Source organism: Pipra filicauda, unplaced genomic scaffold, assembly GCF_003945595.2.
Source record: "Pipra filicauda isolate LSUMZ 115617 unplaced genomic scaffold, ASM394559v2 scaffold6_size6359152_pilon, whole genome shotgun sequence".
Lineage (NCBI taxonomy): Eukaryota > Metazoa > Chordata > Aves > Passeriformes > Pipridae > Pipra > Pipra filicauda.
The window spans coordinates 5,005,363-5,018,605 of NW_024104865.1; the positions used below are offsets into that span (position 1 = coordinate 5,005,363).

Here is a 13,243-nt window from a genome sequence, read left to right on the forward strand (position 1 = left end):
TTGCCCACCAGGTTTGATTAAGTCTGTTCTTACCAAAGTTGCACCTTAATTCTCCTAGTATGACATTTGAATATGGTTGTAAGGATTATCTTTTGCAGCTTTTTGGATTTTCACATATTTTTTTTCTGAGGCTGTAAAACTGGAAGCCATGGCTGCTATTATTGCTTGTTGCTGTAGTAGCAAGAGCTGCTAGCTGAGTGGGAGTCAGATGCTGGAAATTGGTATGTGATTGATAGCTGTGGTTGGTTTGAGGAGGTAGCTTATTTTGAAGGACAACTGTTTTGAAAGGCAGGGATAATACTTTTTAAAGTACCAGTTCTGTTTACCTGATACAGGAGTGCACAAAGCAGCTACCCAATGTTCAGACTGCCTTTTAAGTTTCTTCTCTGGACTGGGTATGTGCAAGAGATTTTTTGCTTAGTTTGCTTTGGATTTCCTGTGCATCCTGTGCAAGGCTGTTCAGAGCTGTGCCCTTCCATCACCTGGACAAGCAGCACAGTAAATTAGTCAGGATTATTTAGCACCATTTGCCTATTTCTTATTGCGTAAATCTCTTCACCCTGCTGCTCTCTAATAACCTTATAAGAAGTCTGTTCCAAGCCTGTGGTGAGCACAGTGAAGTACAGCCCCATTTATCCTCAGAAATCCAAAGTATTCAGCTATGCCGACCTTCCAAACAGCAGGAAAGCTGTAACTGTTGTGTTTGGTGATATTTTAGGTGCACTTGCCGTTCTTGAATTCACTTAATAATTAATCATCTTCTTTCTCTAGCTACCGAAAACATGCATATTTTTGTCTCTCTGTCCTAACATTAAACTGTGTTTAAAAAAGAATAGCACGATCACAGAAAAGGCCAGGTGGATGCCAGCAGCTTCTCTGAGTCATGTCCCGAAATCTTATTTGAGGGTATGTTTAGGATCAGATCTATATGCTTGTTAGTGGCTGGGGCAGCCTGCAGAGGAAAGTGGTGACACATGGCTTCCCTGTTTGTAGGTAAAGGTGGGATCTGGAAGAAAAAGCATCTTTGCGCAGAAGATGGCAGCGAAAAGAACTGCTGAAAAGGCAGCAACAGCTCCCTCTGCTGCCGACTGTGTGCAAGTAAGATCAGCTGCGCTGGATGCCTTGGATTCTCAGGAATCAGCGGGAGAGACACCTCTCCCCAGCATCAGAGGTGGTAAGTGGAGAAGGTTCTGCTTATCCAGCCTATCGTATTTACATAGCCTTAGTAACCAGAAACGTCAGTGCACCTTATTTTTAAGTTATGGTAGCATTGTTGTCTTTAGTTTAAGAATCTCAAGCTCACTTGGAATGTTTGTGTTGTGACTAGGATTTTAAATGCTCTGAGACACAGATTAACATTCTAAAAATTGGGTTAACTTTCTCACTGATTTCCTTTTTGCTTCACATGGGGCCAAATAGATTTATTTTTCAAGGTTCTTGTCCTCCTTTTTCTTTCTGCTTGCTATATGCAAAGTTTTTCTTGTTTCGTTGTTGATTTACACAATTTTAGGAAGAAGGTGGTTCTTGTGTTTGTTGAAGGCGTTTGAGACCACAGTGATGTGGGTTCTCACTCCTACCTAGATGATTGAAAGCTCAGTTTTCCGTCATCAGATCTGCTGCCATGAGACTGTGGCTTTGCTCCATAAGGAATGCTGTGAGGCAGTGCTGATGAGTCAGTGCCACCTCCAGCAGTTACTTGTCTGACAGCAACGTGACAAGGAAAGATGAAGCCAATTCAACTGGTACCAGCATCTCCGGGCTTTTTAATTTGTTTGTATGTGTCTTGGGCAGTCCAGTTTGCTTAGGACCACCATGTGTCATCAGGCTTTTACCCTGACTCCCTCTTTTTGACATTGAAACAGAGGCCAGATGTCATTTGAAGATTATCACCGTTTGGTTAAGGTTTGTGTCAGCCCTGACTTCCATCAGAGAATTGGTATGAGAACCCCCAGGTGTGCTGTGCTGTGTGTGCACAAATCCACCATCCAGGTGTATATCCTGTTACAATTGGGCAAATCTCAAAGGGAAATAGAGCAGCCCTATAGCTGTGATCCTCTTGAAGTAGAACACTTCTAAAATGTAGCAGCACAACAGGGGGATTAGAAAATTGCTTGACCTCCTCAGCAAGATTGCTGTAGCAGGATCATTAGAAGCAAGAGAAAAGAGGGAGGTCAATTTCTTGTAGTAACAACATGTTTGTGCCTAGTAACCCTCAGTTTAGTTGCTAATGGGGGGAAGCTTACTGAAGCTTTTACCAGGTCGACCTGTCTTATCTCTTTCTGCTCAATATGCAAAACAACTGCTGTGGAGATGACATCAAACCTTACTGATGTTATGATGAGTGTCATTGCTCTGTTGTTTGAACAGGGATTTGATGCTTTCAGGGTAGGCTAGTTTAGGATTATAGGGATGTTCTGAGTCAATATATGGAGCATATGAATAAAACATAAGGAATAAAGCCACTAAGTTAGGTCCTTGTATAGGGGGTTTCAGGACAGCTGGAGGGTCTCACTCTGACCAAAGGAGCATGTTACCCTGCTGCTATTGTTAAATGAAGTGAGCATTTAAAATGGATTTAGATCAGGTGATAAAGGGGACTTCATTTTGTTCAGGGTAGGAAAAATGCTCCCCTACTGAAATTTCTAGTATGTTTAACCCTTAAGGGTGAGTACAAGGCATTGTTAGAAGCAAACATACTGGTGTTGATAACGTATCTTGTATCAGTCCAGAAACTGGTTTACCTAATAGCTGTAATTTTCTGTCTCACTCAGCAGGTATTTACTAGGTCCTGATTCAGCTGACGTACAAATGTGGGTTCAGGTGTTCTTGGGCAGAGAAAGAATCAAATATTCACTAACTGGGATGAGTGCTCCAACTCCTGAATTGTGAATTATGCTCCAGTTTACCTTTTCTTGCCATTGCTTTGCTTTAAAGGAGCAAAATTGCTTTCCCCCCCATCCCCTCCTCAAGCTCCTAAAAAAAAAAAGATGGAAATGATGTTTTGTTGTGATGGGGGGTGAAAGCCCAAGTATTTTAGTTTTGTTTGAATCTGAACTAAACTTCTTTACTCCTATTTTAACTTTGCTACCAAAGTAAAAAAAAAAAAAAAGAAATTTTGGAAGCCTGGTAATGACAAAATTGAAATTTAGTCACGATGCTGTAGACACTTAAATCACTAAGTGCTTTCTCCGCTAGATCTTACCAATAAAGCTGGTGACTTTTCGACCTCTCAGCGTCCTCGTCTCATAACTGGAGAGGGTCTTGGAAGCCAAAAGAGTGAGCAGGAAGCTGAAGCTATTCACAAAGAGAACTTGGAGAAGCTGCAGTCCATGTCTGAGGAAGAGATCCTGCAGGAGCAGGCAAGGCTTCTGGCTCAAATGGGTATGTGCTTCCCAGGGTCGATTCTTGAGATGTGAAAGTTTGCTACGTGTATAGATGTCCTGGAGTCTTAACAAGTTCACGGGTCAGAGATGGGAGCATAGAATTCCTGCTCATTCCATATGTGTATCATCTATCTTCCATGCCATGTCAGTAGCTTATGAATAAGAGCTAAGTATAAAAGAGCATTTATTTCTCAGTGAGAGATAGTTTGGCTTAAGTCTTTCTCATCCCCCCTCTGCTGTGGGGTAAGATGCTCCATACACTCTTTGGTGTTGCTTTGCACACCAAATAATGGTTACATATATCTGTATTAAGGTCCTAGAACGTAATTCTCTGAAGCAGATAAGAAAGCAAAGCTATAGCAATGCTGAGGTGAGAGCGAGCTCTTGGTCTTCCTCTCCAAAGTGCTAAGACTTGGGCCAGAACTGTCAGTATCTGAATAGAGAGAGCATATGGGCATGTGGGAGATTTCAATTCAAATCTATTCTTGGTAGAGCAGAAGAACTTACAACTAGTCTTGACTTCTTGAAAAAGTGTTTTAATTATCAGGCTGTTGGGTGCAGGAATTCTGACAGGGATCTGGTCTCTGGTTTGGAGCCCTGTTCACAGTGGTGCTCTGGGAATGCCTGTCACTGGCAGCTGATGACCAGGCAGAGGAGAACAAACTGTGGTATGTTTGATAAGACTTTGTGTGACCTAAGGCACTGTAAAACTTGTTGGCATTGGGTTCAATGGATTTATATACTTAAGAAGAGCAGATGTACAGATGTAGGTGGCAGACAAGGATTTTTTAGATACTCATAATTTCAGATCCTCTAGCATCAAATTTACATGTGAGCGGCATTTTAGATGCATAAATCGTGGGCTCAGCTTAAAGATCATGTTCATGATCTTGACTTCATTACTAGCAGCAATGGAATATTGGGTATAACTGGAAAGGTGGCAAAGGAACTGCAAAATAATTGCAGACAGAATGTTTAGGTACATCCTTCATTCAGAGACCTGAACTCTCCAAAATTACTATTTTGTTTAGCTTCACTGCTTGTAACAATGGCATGTGTATGAAAAATACCCTGTTTATTCACTTTATTCTTATGACTGATTTGTTATCTTTGCTCCTTGTCCTCGCCACTCCATCCTTTGGGATATTACTGAAGTGAATACTGAAGGAGGTTAAAAAGGATAGGATGTATTTTAAGTATTTTTGAACAATATTTTCTGAAGCAATGTGGGTTTTTTATATGCCCTATGGGTTAAAATTGTAGATCTCAGTCTTTGAGGTCTTAAGGAAACTGGGAGTAATTTTGGAATTCCCAGAATACTTGTGGGTAGGGATTTATGCATGATGAAGCAACTCCTAAACTGAATTGCTGACTTACAGATTAACTTTGGAACTGGACAGGCACAGAGCTGTGGATTAAGGAGACTTTTTCTCCGTATTCAGAAGCGAATGATTTGTGGGTGTTAGATGCCGCCCAGTCCCTGAGTTAACCTCTTAGTTATGAAGCAGATGATACTTCATGGTGTGAAGTATGAGGATGAGTAGGCAATTCTGTGCTAGGCAGTGTCTTCAGAGTCTTATTGTTGGTACTGTTCTGGTTTTGCTCATGGAGACTCTGGACAGAAGCAGGCTTAGTTTCTGACATACTGTGCACAGATTGACTTGATCAGTGACTTGTTTGCCACTGTGTGAAATGATGAAATAATGAATACCATCTTTTCCTTACTGTGTACAGTGAAGTGTGAGAAAGTGAAAGCTCTGCTTGCATTCAGAAAAAATATGAATACTTTAATGGGACTGGGCTGAATGCCTGTCCTTTGCCAAGGAGGGTTTAAACTGCATCATGAGGAGAAGGTGCAACAATCAAAAGTGTGGGATAGATGTTTCAGAGACACGGGAGTAATTTTTGAGATGACTTATCTCAGGTACAGAGCATTTCTAAATTGCTTGCCCTCTAAAGAATAAATAACCAATGTAGGTGTTATGTTCTTTTACTTTATATATCTCTGACGTTGCTTATTGGAGTATTTCTGTACCTTGTACAGAGTTGGACCAGAACTGACACAGAAGCACAATGCACAATCTCTTACTCAACCTCTGGCGTAAGCATCCCAGCACCATTTTCTAGATGAAGAGTATTCAAAGACAGTGCACTCCATCCAAAATGATGTGGGATATATCTGTAGCAGATCCGAAAGTAAAATGACCATCTTAGAGCCATAGGAATATAACCTATCCTTCAAAACACATCTACCTTCCAAATGTTTCTCTTCCACTCAAAAGCACGAAGAGAATGGCTGTGTCTGTTTTCTGAATGTTGTCAGATGATAATTGACTCTCAGAATGAGAAGTCAGTTCAGAACAAACAAGGTCTCCTTCTTGTAATGTAGTATCTAGACTATGAACTGCAACTCTAGTGCAATTGAATAAAGAGCAGGTAATTCTTTTTGTGATGTCTGTCCTGTGTATTCTCGTAGTGTTCAGATTGATGCCACTGAGTGGTCCACAGGCAGGGTAACTGAACTGTCAGACCTGGGTCCCTCTTGTAATTAACAGACAGAATTCTCTCCACAATGAATAGTCTTGTTTGGATGTGCCTTTTCAGTATCAGGGATGGGGGAAAAAAAAATTATCTCTTTATTTGTAAGTTGAGAAAATAACTAGAATTTTTGTGGTTGCTTTACCTTGAAAGAGATTTGTCAGTTCTTTCTCTGGTGTCTCCTCACCCATCAGTTGCACCCAACTTATGTGCCTAAGAGGTCTTAAAGCAGTGAAATGCCTCAGTTTGAAAAGAAGTGACAATTGGTACAGAAGAAGAGGACATGTGGAAGAGACTGGAACATAAATAGCAGGAGCCATAGGCATATGAAGTATTTTGAGACTTTCTGTCACATCTCTGTCTGTCTCTTTGTCAATACTTGCAGATCCCAGTTTAGTTGCTTTCTTAAAGTCACAACGTGGTAACAATGAAGGCCAGAAAAAAGAGTTAAAAATGGAACAGAACAGACCAGAGGAGTTTGTGGAATCTCTGCCAATGGCTCAGCATGGTGTAAGATCATCTCTTTCCATGCAGGAGTTGGGTCTGGAAGAATCTGTGAGGAAGGAAGAAAATGTGAAGGTAGAAATCACAGGTAAGAAACAAAGTGCACGTTGTTAATTTTCTGAACATAAATGTTAGGTTTGTATGGTGTTTGTACATCAATCCATATTGATCAATGGGCTTCACAGATTAGAAAGGTGATACACTATGTAATGGAGCTGAGCTATTCAATGGGAGATCTTGCTTTGTTTTTGAAATTTGTTCTGAGGCCTCTAGATGAAAAATGTAGTTTAAACTTGGCATTGTTACTCTTCTGTTCCATTGTGTGAACAGGGAAACAGGAGAGTGTAAGTAGTGAGATTCAGCTGCTGCTTGAATAATTTCTTTTAACTGGAACTGACTGGGGACAAGAGGGTGATGGGTAGGTAAGAGTTAGTGATTTGCTCACAGGATAGCATGGAGATGATGGTCTCACTTCAGGGAAATTGCTCATATAGAGCATGGATCTCTTAGCATGACACTGCTCCTGATGGACCCACTCTGTGATTTGTGTCTCAGAGCCCAGACAGTGATTTCCACAGGATACAGTTCTTTTCTTTGTACTGTGAATGGAGTGGGAAGTATTAAGGTGTAGAGTGTTGTTCTGCTTTTTGTGAAGAATGCTACAGAGCTCTTGCCTCTTATGATAGAACTCTTTAATGCTCAATATATACCTGTATGAGGAGAAAGCTGCTTTAGCAGCAGCAACAAGAGCAACCCATACATTTTCATGGCAGAGAAAGTAAGAGTTTTCTCCTTAAGCTTCTGCTTTTATTTCCTCACTGCTTTTTTTTCTTTAGCATTTTCTTTTTCTCTGTGGTGATTTTTAGGATCCCATTCTCATTTTCTTCACACTTTTGTTCATAGTATGCTTCTCCCACAATTTCATGTCAATTTTTGGCTGTCTCCATCTCCTCTGATCCTCTCTTCTAATGCATTCTTTGTATTCCAGTAACATGCAGACTATTAAAGAAGTCTCTGAATCACCCCTGGATTTCATCTTGATGTTTACAAGAGATAACAACCATTTACCATTTTCTTGCTGAGAAGGATGAGTCTGTGAGTGAATGTATGTACATGTGCAGGAGAAATAAAGCTAATTAACCTCTTTTTCATGAAAACACTTGACTGAACAGTCCTTTTGCTGTTTCTCCCCAAGTTTTACTTTTCTACAAATCCATCTTAATCAAAAGGACTATTCTTAGTTCTTTTTTAGTTCCAAAACAATTGAGTGCACAAGTAGCACCAGACTAAGTGAAATTCTTTTATTCACCTGGGAGCAATAGAAGCATGTTGTTCAGCCTGTAGTGGTGGAGTTCCATAGCGGTGCTCTTGGAAATAGCTCAGTGTTTAGAGCATTGTGTGCTGACATCTTTTGCTTCCTATAGAAGATTGCACAGGAAAAAAGAGGAGTTTTCCCAAGGTATTTGAAATAACTAAGCAAATGTGAGTGGAACACAGTTATAAAACCAAGGGTAGCCTTTACAGCACCTGGGTTTGTGCCTGCAGCCCATCTTGGCCAACAGGAGATGTAAAAATTAATCTGACGTTATCACTTAATGTTGGGATTTTAGCATCTGTTCATGCTCAGAAATAAACTCATCATGAATAGCTCAGCTGGGTTACACTGAATTTCTCCAGGGGGAGTATGATGACACAAAGCAATGGGATTGCTCCAAAGTCAAACCTGCCTCTCTAATGAGATAAAAGGCTACTGTTTATTAGAAACAAGATGGTGAAGCCTTTATCCAGCAACTTGTAATCTTATGAAATGGAAAAGCAGATTCTGGCACTGAGACAAGAGGGGAAACAAAGCAGAAAGCGAAGAGGTTGGGTAGTAGCCTTTAATGTAACCCAAGTCTGAAAAAGTTCAGTGCTGTCAGCTTGTGTTTTTGCAAAGGGATTTCTCAGTAACAATCTGCTGATGCCTTGAAATATATATCCATCTTTTTTTGTTGACAAGATCATAATAATAAGGGCTGGTAGTAACATGCGTAATCCTGTTCACAGAATGACTTAACCCTATTAATTTGATGATTAATGGAGAAAACATTTTCTTAAATTACAAACGTCAATATATTTCATTTTTCTGCTGATTTTATTTCCTCTAGTTTTGCATCTACCACCCACAAACATTCTGCTTTCGTACATTTCTGATGTTTTTTCCTTCTCTTCAATTAAAATGCGTGCTGAGCCTTTGGCTGAAATTCTGTAGAACAGCTTTCTGGCTGAGCAAGATAACTCTGTGCTTGGTTCTTTGCCTGATCCAATACCACATTGATCATAAGAGTGAAGCTTCATCCTATAGAGAATGAGCACCCTTCATGAAAGTTTATCTGTTAATTGGAGCAAAGTAAAAGGTTAGGTTTCAGGCCAGTTATCAGCAGGAAAAGATCTGATGAAAGAAGAGCATCTCAGTGGGACTCACTGTTCCTTGCAAGAGAAGACCACAGCACTAGGATTAATAGCTGCAATGCAAATGAGCTCTGGGCAGCTCCAGCAGGAGTGGCGATGCTGCTTTTCATGCCCTTAGACTGCCTGTTACTGTCTGTATGTGTGATTTCTTTTGAGACTTCTGAAAGACTTCTTAGCTCATCTCTTCTCATTCTGGTTTGGGATAATATCCTAGTAAAAAAGCATTACCTTTCTTAGCGTTCAAATAACTTCCAGTTACATCTCTCTAGTCCCTTCACTTCTGACATTCTTCCACATGCTGATCTGTCTCTTTCCTAGGGCACTTCTTATGATGTCAGGCATAAATGTCTTGTTTCTCAAATTCTTCTAATCAAAGCTCTTTATAAAGTTAAATTAGTAATTTCTTCCTTTGGTACTTGTACCTTTGACATTGTTGTTCAGCTGTCCAGTTTCCCCACCGAGCTGTCTCCCTGGCAAGCTGTGCAAATTTTCAGCTGTTTTGTTTCCCAGACTGGTCTCCTCAAGCCTTTAGGGGTGATACTGAAGAGCACCATCATGAATGCAACAAAAGCACAAATAATAGTATTTGTGCTCTCTTCAGTGTATCTGGGCTGAAATCATACTGACTTCCAGTAATTTTCTTGGACTCTCTGCATTAATACTTTTGAATCATCTCACATCTCCCCTAACACTCCCCTCCTTGCATGATATTAGTTTGCTTTCTCAAAAGTAAGGCTGATATTATTTTTTCTGCACTAGTTCTGATAATTTTGCCTTATTTGTGTCCTGACTTCTGTTCAACTTCTCCTAAATGAGCTTTGTCGGTGAATTTCATTACAGTGCTGTTTACTTCCTTTTCTAGCTCTCATGAAAGATGAAAATAGCTTTAAACCTTTGATGTTTATGCATCAGACAACAGACAGATGGAAAATGGTTTTCTTTTTATTTTATGTAATCCTATATTTGAAGCAGTCTTTAAGCCGAGTAGCTTGGCACAGGGGGAATAGTATTTTCTTCATCTCTATCTTAGAAAGTAAGACTGCCATTTCTTTCTCCCCCCCACAAAGATGATGATCTGCCTCTGAAGCCCAGAAAGGAATGGATTCACATGGACAATGTGGAGTTTGAGAAGCTAGAATGGATGAAAGATTTGCCCTCACCCCGGCAGAAGAAAACCAAAGAGGTTTGAAGGCAGAAACTGATATTTGCATGTTTGTGTCTGAATCATGCTTCTCAGCAGTAACAGTTTTGAAGGCTTCAAAGGCTAGTCCTCTGGCTACTCAGTCTGTAAATTTTTTAAAGAATTTTTTAAAGTATTTTTGAACTGTCATCTTCCAGCAGTTGATGTAAAAAATGGTATTCTAAGTGATGAATGGAGTGGACAGCAATAGAAATAATAGTTTTCTCCCTCCACCCATTTGTTGTAGGGAATGCAAGCTCGATTCAGTTTAAAAGGAGAATTGATTCCTGCAGATGCTGATTTACCAACACATCTAGGCTTGCATCACCATGGAGAAGAGGCAGAGGTAGGTATAATATAGTAGAAAGGGTACATCCATTTCTATTTTCTGTGTTTCATTTGGTAGATTCCTTTTGTGTCAAGACTTTTTAGTGACAAAAAAGAATCTTAGAAAAATGCAGATGAGTGATTTTTCTTTAGAAACAAACTCCTAGAGACAAATTGAGTCTGCATACATTAACTGCTTTATGTCCAGAAAACTCTGTTAATGCTATTAAGGTTCTGTGGTATTGGAAAAAGGTGCATGTACTTCCTTTTCTTAAGAGGTTCTGTATTCTCCTGTCACATCAATTATGAGAATCTCTTCTGCAATTGCCACAAAGTAGCAAACAACATTGCATTGCAGTTTTATCTTCTGTTATTCAGTCTTTTACAGTTAATCTTATTTTAAGAGGCCTGTTTTTACCTATAGCTGAGGGTTGGTTTTGGTTTCTTTGTTCTGTTTCTCCCCTGCCATTTAGAGAGCTGGTTATTCTCTCCAAGAACTCTTTCATTTGTCTCGCAGCCAAGTTACACAGCAGAGGACACTGGCTCTGCAGGTCCTAGGTCGTATTGTTCAAAAGGTAGGTCACTTTCTATAGAAATTCTCCCCATAATTCCAATTTCTGATGTATCAGGGCCCAGATTCTCTAGTACTAGTTGTTTACTTTCTGCACTTCAATAGAAGTAAGCAAAGTCACCTACAAGGCATTCTTTTTCACTGAGGATCCTTACTGTTAGAAAACCTAGTGTTGGGATATAACAAACTGAGATTGGGGTTTCTCTGAAGGGTTCCAGAGTGTTCTTCCAACAAGTTGTTCCAAGTGTTATTTGGCAGCAGTGCTGCAGCTTCAGTTCTTTTGTTGATTTGGACACAAGTTTGGTTTTTTTGGTGTTACTTTTGTGACAAACCTATTCTTGGCATTGACCCTTTCACTCTGGTTGTCTGAGCCAGCTTCACATTGTGCATTTCCTGTAGGAGGTGAGAAAGAACCAAGCCTACTCATAGAGCAACCTGCCAATACCATAAAGCAAAATGAATACTTCTGTGCACATTTCCACCTAACTCTTGAGGGAAGTGCTAACCTTCTACCTAATGGCATTGGAGACAGAGAAGAAATAGCAGTGTTGTTTTGAGAAGGACAGTGGGGTAGAACAGAGTGAAGTCAAAAGATGGGTTCAGACTTTAGAAAGAAAATATTCTTGCATTAAAGAACTGTAGTTGTGTGCCTCTGTAGAATGACAGGAGGATAAAATAAAGGAAAAAAACCTGCACACAGTTTAGCAGCTTTACAGTAGAAAAGGGAGGAGGCAAAGATGTGGAATGTTGAGATGTACCCAACTGAGACAGCCTTAACCCTGGCTCTGTGTGACATACTTTTCAGGCCAGGGCTGGAGAGTTTGCTTCCTCCTTGAAAGGCAGCGTTCTGCGTCTGCTGCTTGATGCTGGGTTTCTCTTCTTGCTGCGCTTCTCTCTGGATGATGCAGTGGATAATGTCATGGCAGCATCTGTTGGTGCTCTCCGGGCTCTACTGGTGTCCCTCGATGATGAGGTAAGACAATCAATAAGTGCTTGGGTTTGATTTCAAACTGAGCTGTTCACAGGAATCAGAATGAGAAGACATGGTAAGTAGCTTGAACAAAGGCTTACTGGACAGGTTAGCTTAATGGTGAAGAGAATATCATTCCTGTGCTTTGGGACAGACACTGGAGTATGTTATCCCAGTTTGAGAGATTCAGGTATCTGTTTTTCCACCTGTTTGAATTAGCTCTGCCCCATGATTAAATTCCATGTGGGCTGCTGAGTTGAGTTTCTCTTTCTTTTGATATCTTTACCATCTAGATCAGGCCACTACTAATGTATGCGTAGAATTTAGTTTTTTTAATATGGCCTCTTATGTTGTTGTTTTCTTATTTTATAGTTTTCCTGCTTCTTAACAGATGCTTTCCTTTATGCCTCATAATAATGCCATTTTCTTTTTCTCTCATTGTCCATTTTCTGCAGTTCTCATGTGCTTTTGTTCCCGTGTTCTTTTGTAACACTGATACATACCTAATTTTGCCTTCTCATATGTTTATTTTCTTCTTGATGCTTTTTCACCTGGTAGAAGGTTGAGACTTCTTTTAGGTGTTCAGAGCTAGTAGAGACCCTCCAGTAACAAGATTAAAATGTATTCCTGGTTGGACAGAAGCAGTCTGTTATAGGCAAAGCATGCTGTGGGCTCTGTTGCAAGTTCCTTTCTTGAGAGCTGCTCCTATGTCTGACTGCAGAGGGGCTGGTGACAGACAAGAGTGGGTAGAAGCTCCCTGCAATTTTACCAGGCCTGTAGAGCTATCCCTAGTGGGAGGCAATAGAAATGAAGATAGCTTTCTCCACATGTTGCTCCTTTTCTAAGCTATGAGCCTAATGGAGTTCTGCTAGATGAGTCCTGCCCACCCATGGTAGGTAATTAGTGCTATAAATCAGCTTCTTATTGTGTTTTTCTTTCTTCTGATACTGCTCTGATTTATAATGTCTGCAGTGCTCTGATTTTCAGATCAAAGCCTGTGGCGTGATGTCTTGTGTAAGCCGGAAATGCTAACTGTTGGTGCCAGAAGCAGCACTGTGGGTGCTCTGTCAGTATGTTTTCTAACTTGGAGAGTCCTTCCTAGAGTCTTGTGTTGCTGAATTTTAAAAGGTCTCTGAGAAAGGAGCAGAGCTTTTCATGGTTTCCCAAGTGTGTGTGTGTATGAGGTTAAAATCACTTCCCTGAAAAAGCATTGCTTTCTACTTGTATATGTTTAGAATATCCTTTATTATGTTCCTGTTTTCCTGGGCTTAGGTAGGAATCAATAAAGCATTCCATAATGAAAAGCGTCTTTGAAAATT

The 13,243-nt window shown here is 40.3% G+C and overlaps 1 protein-coding gene across 4 annotated transcripts in view; it reads left to right on the forward strand.

Moving 5' to 3' along the window:
• The window catches only part of RPAP1 (RNA polymerase II associated protein 1), a 40,948-nt gene that overhangs the window by 6,413 nt on the left and 21,292 nt on the right, over positions 1–13,243 (forward strand). For all 4 annotated transcript variants that reach the window (XR_003546186.2, XM_027750183.2, XM_027750185.2 and 1 more), the window contains 7 exons: positions 994–1,174; positions 3,196–3,381; positions 6,307–6,513; positions 9,944–10,059; positions 10,304–10,402; positions 10,857–10,958; positions 11,760–11,927. Coding sequence is in view for 3 of the 4 variants with exons in the window: in XM_027750183.2 (XP_027605984.2) it covers positions 994–1,174; positions 3,196–3,381; positions 6,307–6,513; positions 9,944–10,059; positions 10,304–10,402; positions 10,857–10,958; positions 11,760–11,927 (1,059 nt within the window). In the remaining variant the exon portion in view is untranslated. The remainder of the gene's footprint in view (positions 1–993; positions 1,175–3,195; positions 3,382–6,306; positions 6,514–9,943; positions 10,060–10,303; positions 10,403–10,856; positions 10,959–11,759; positions 11,928–13,243) is intronic.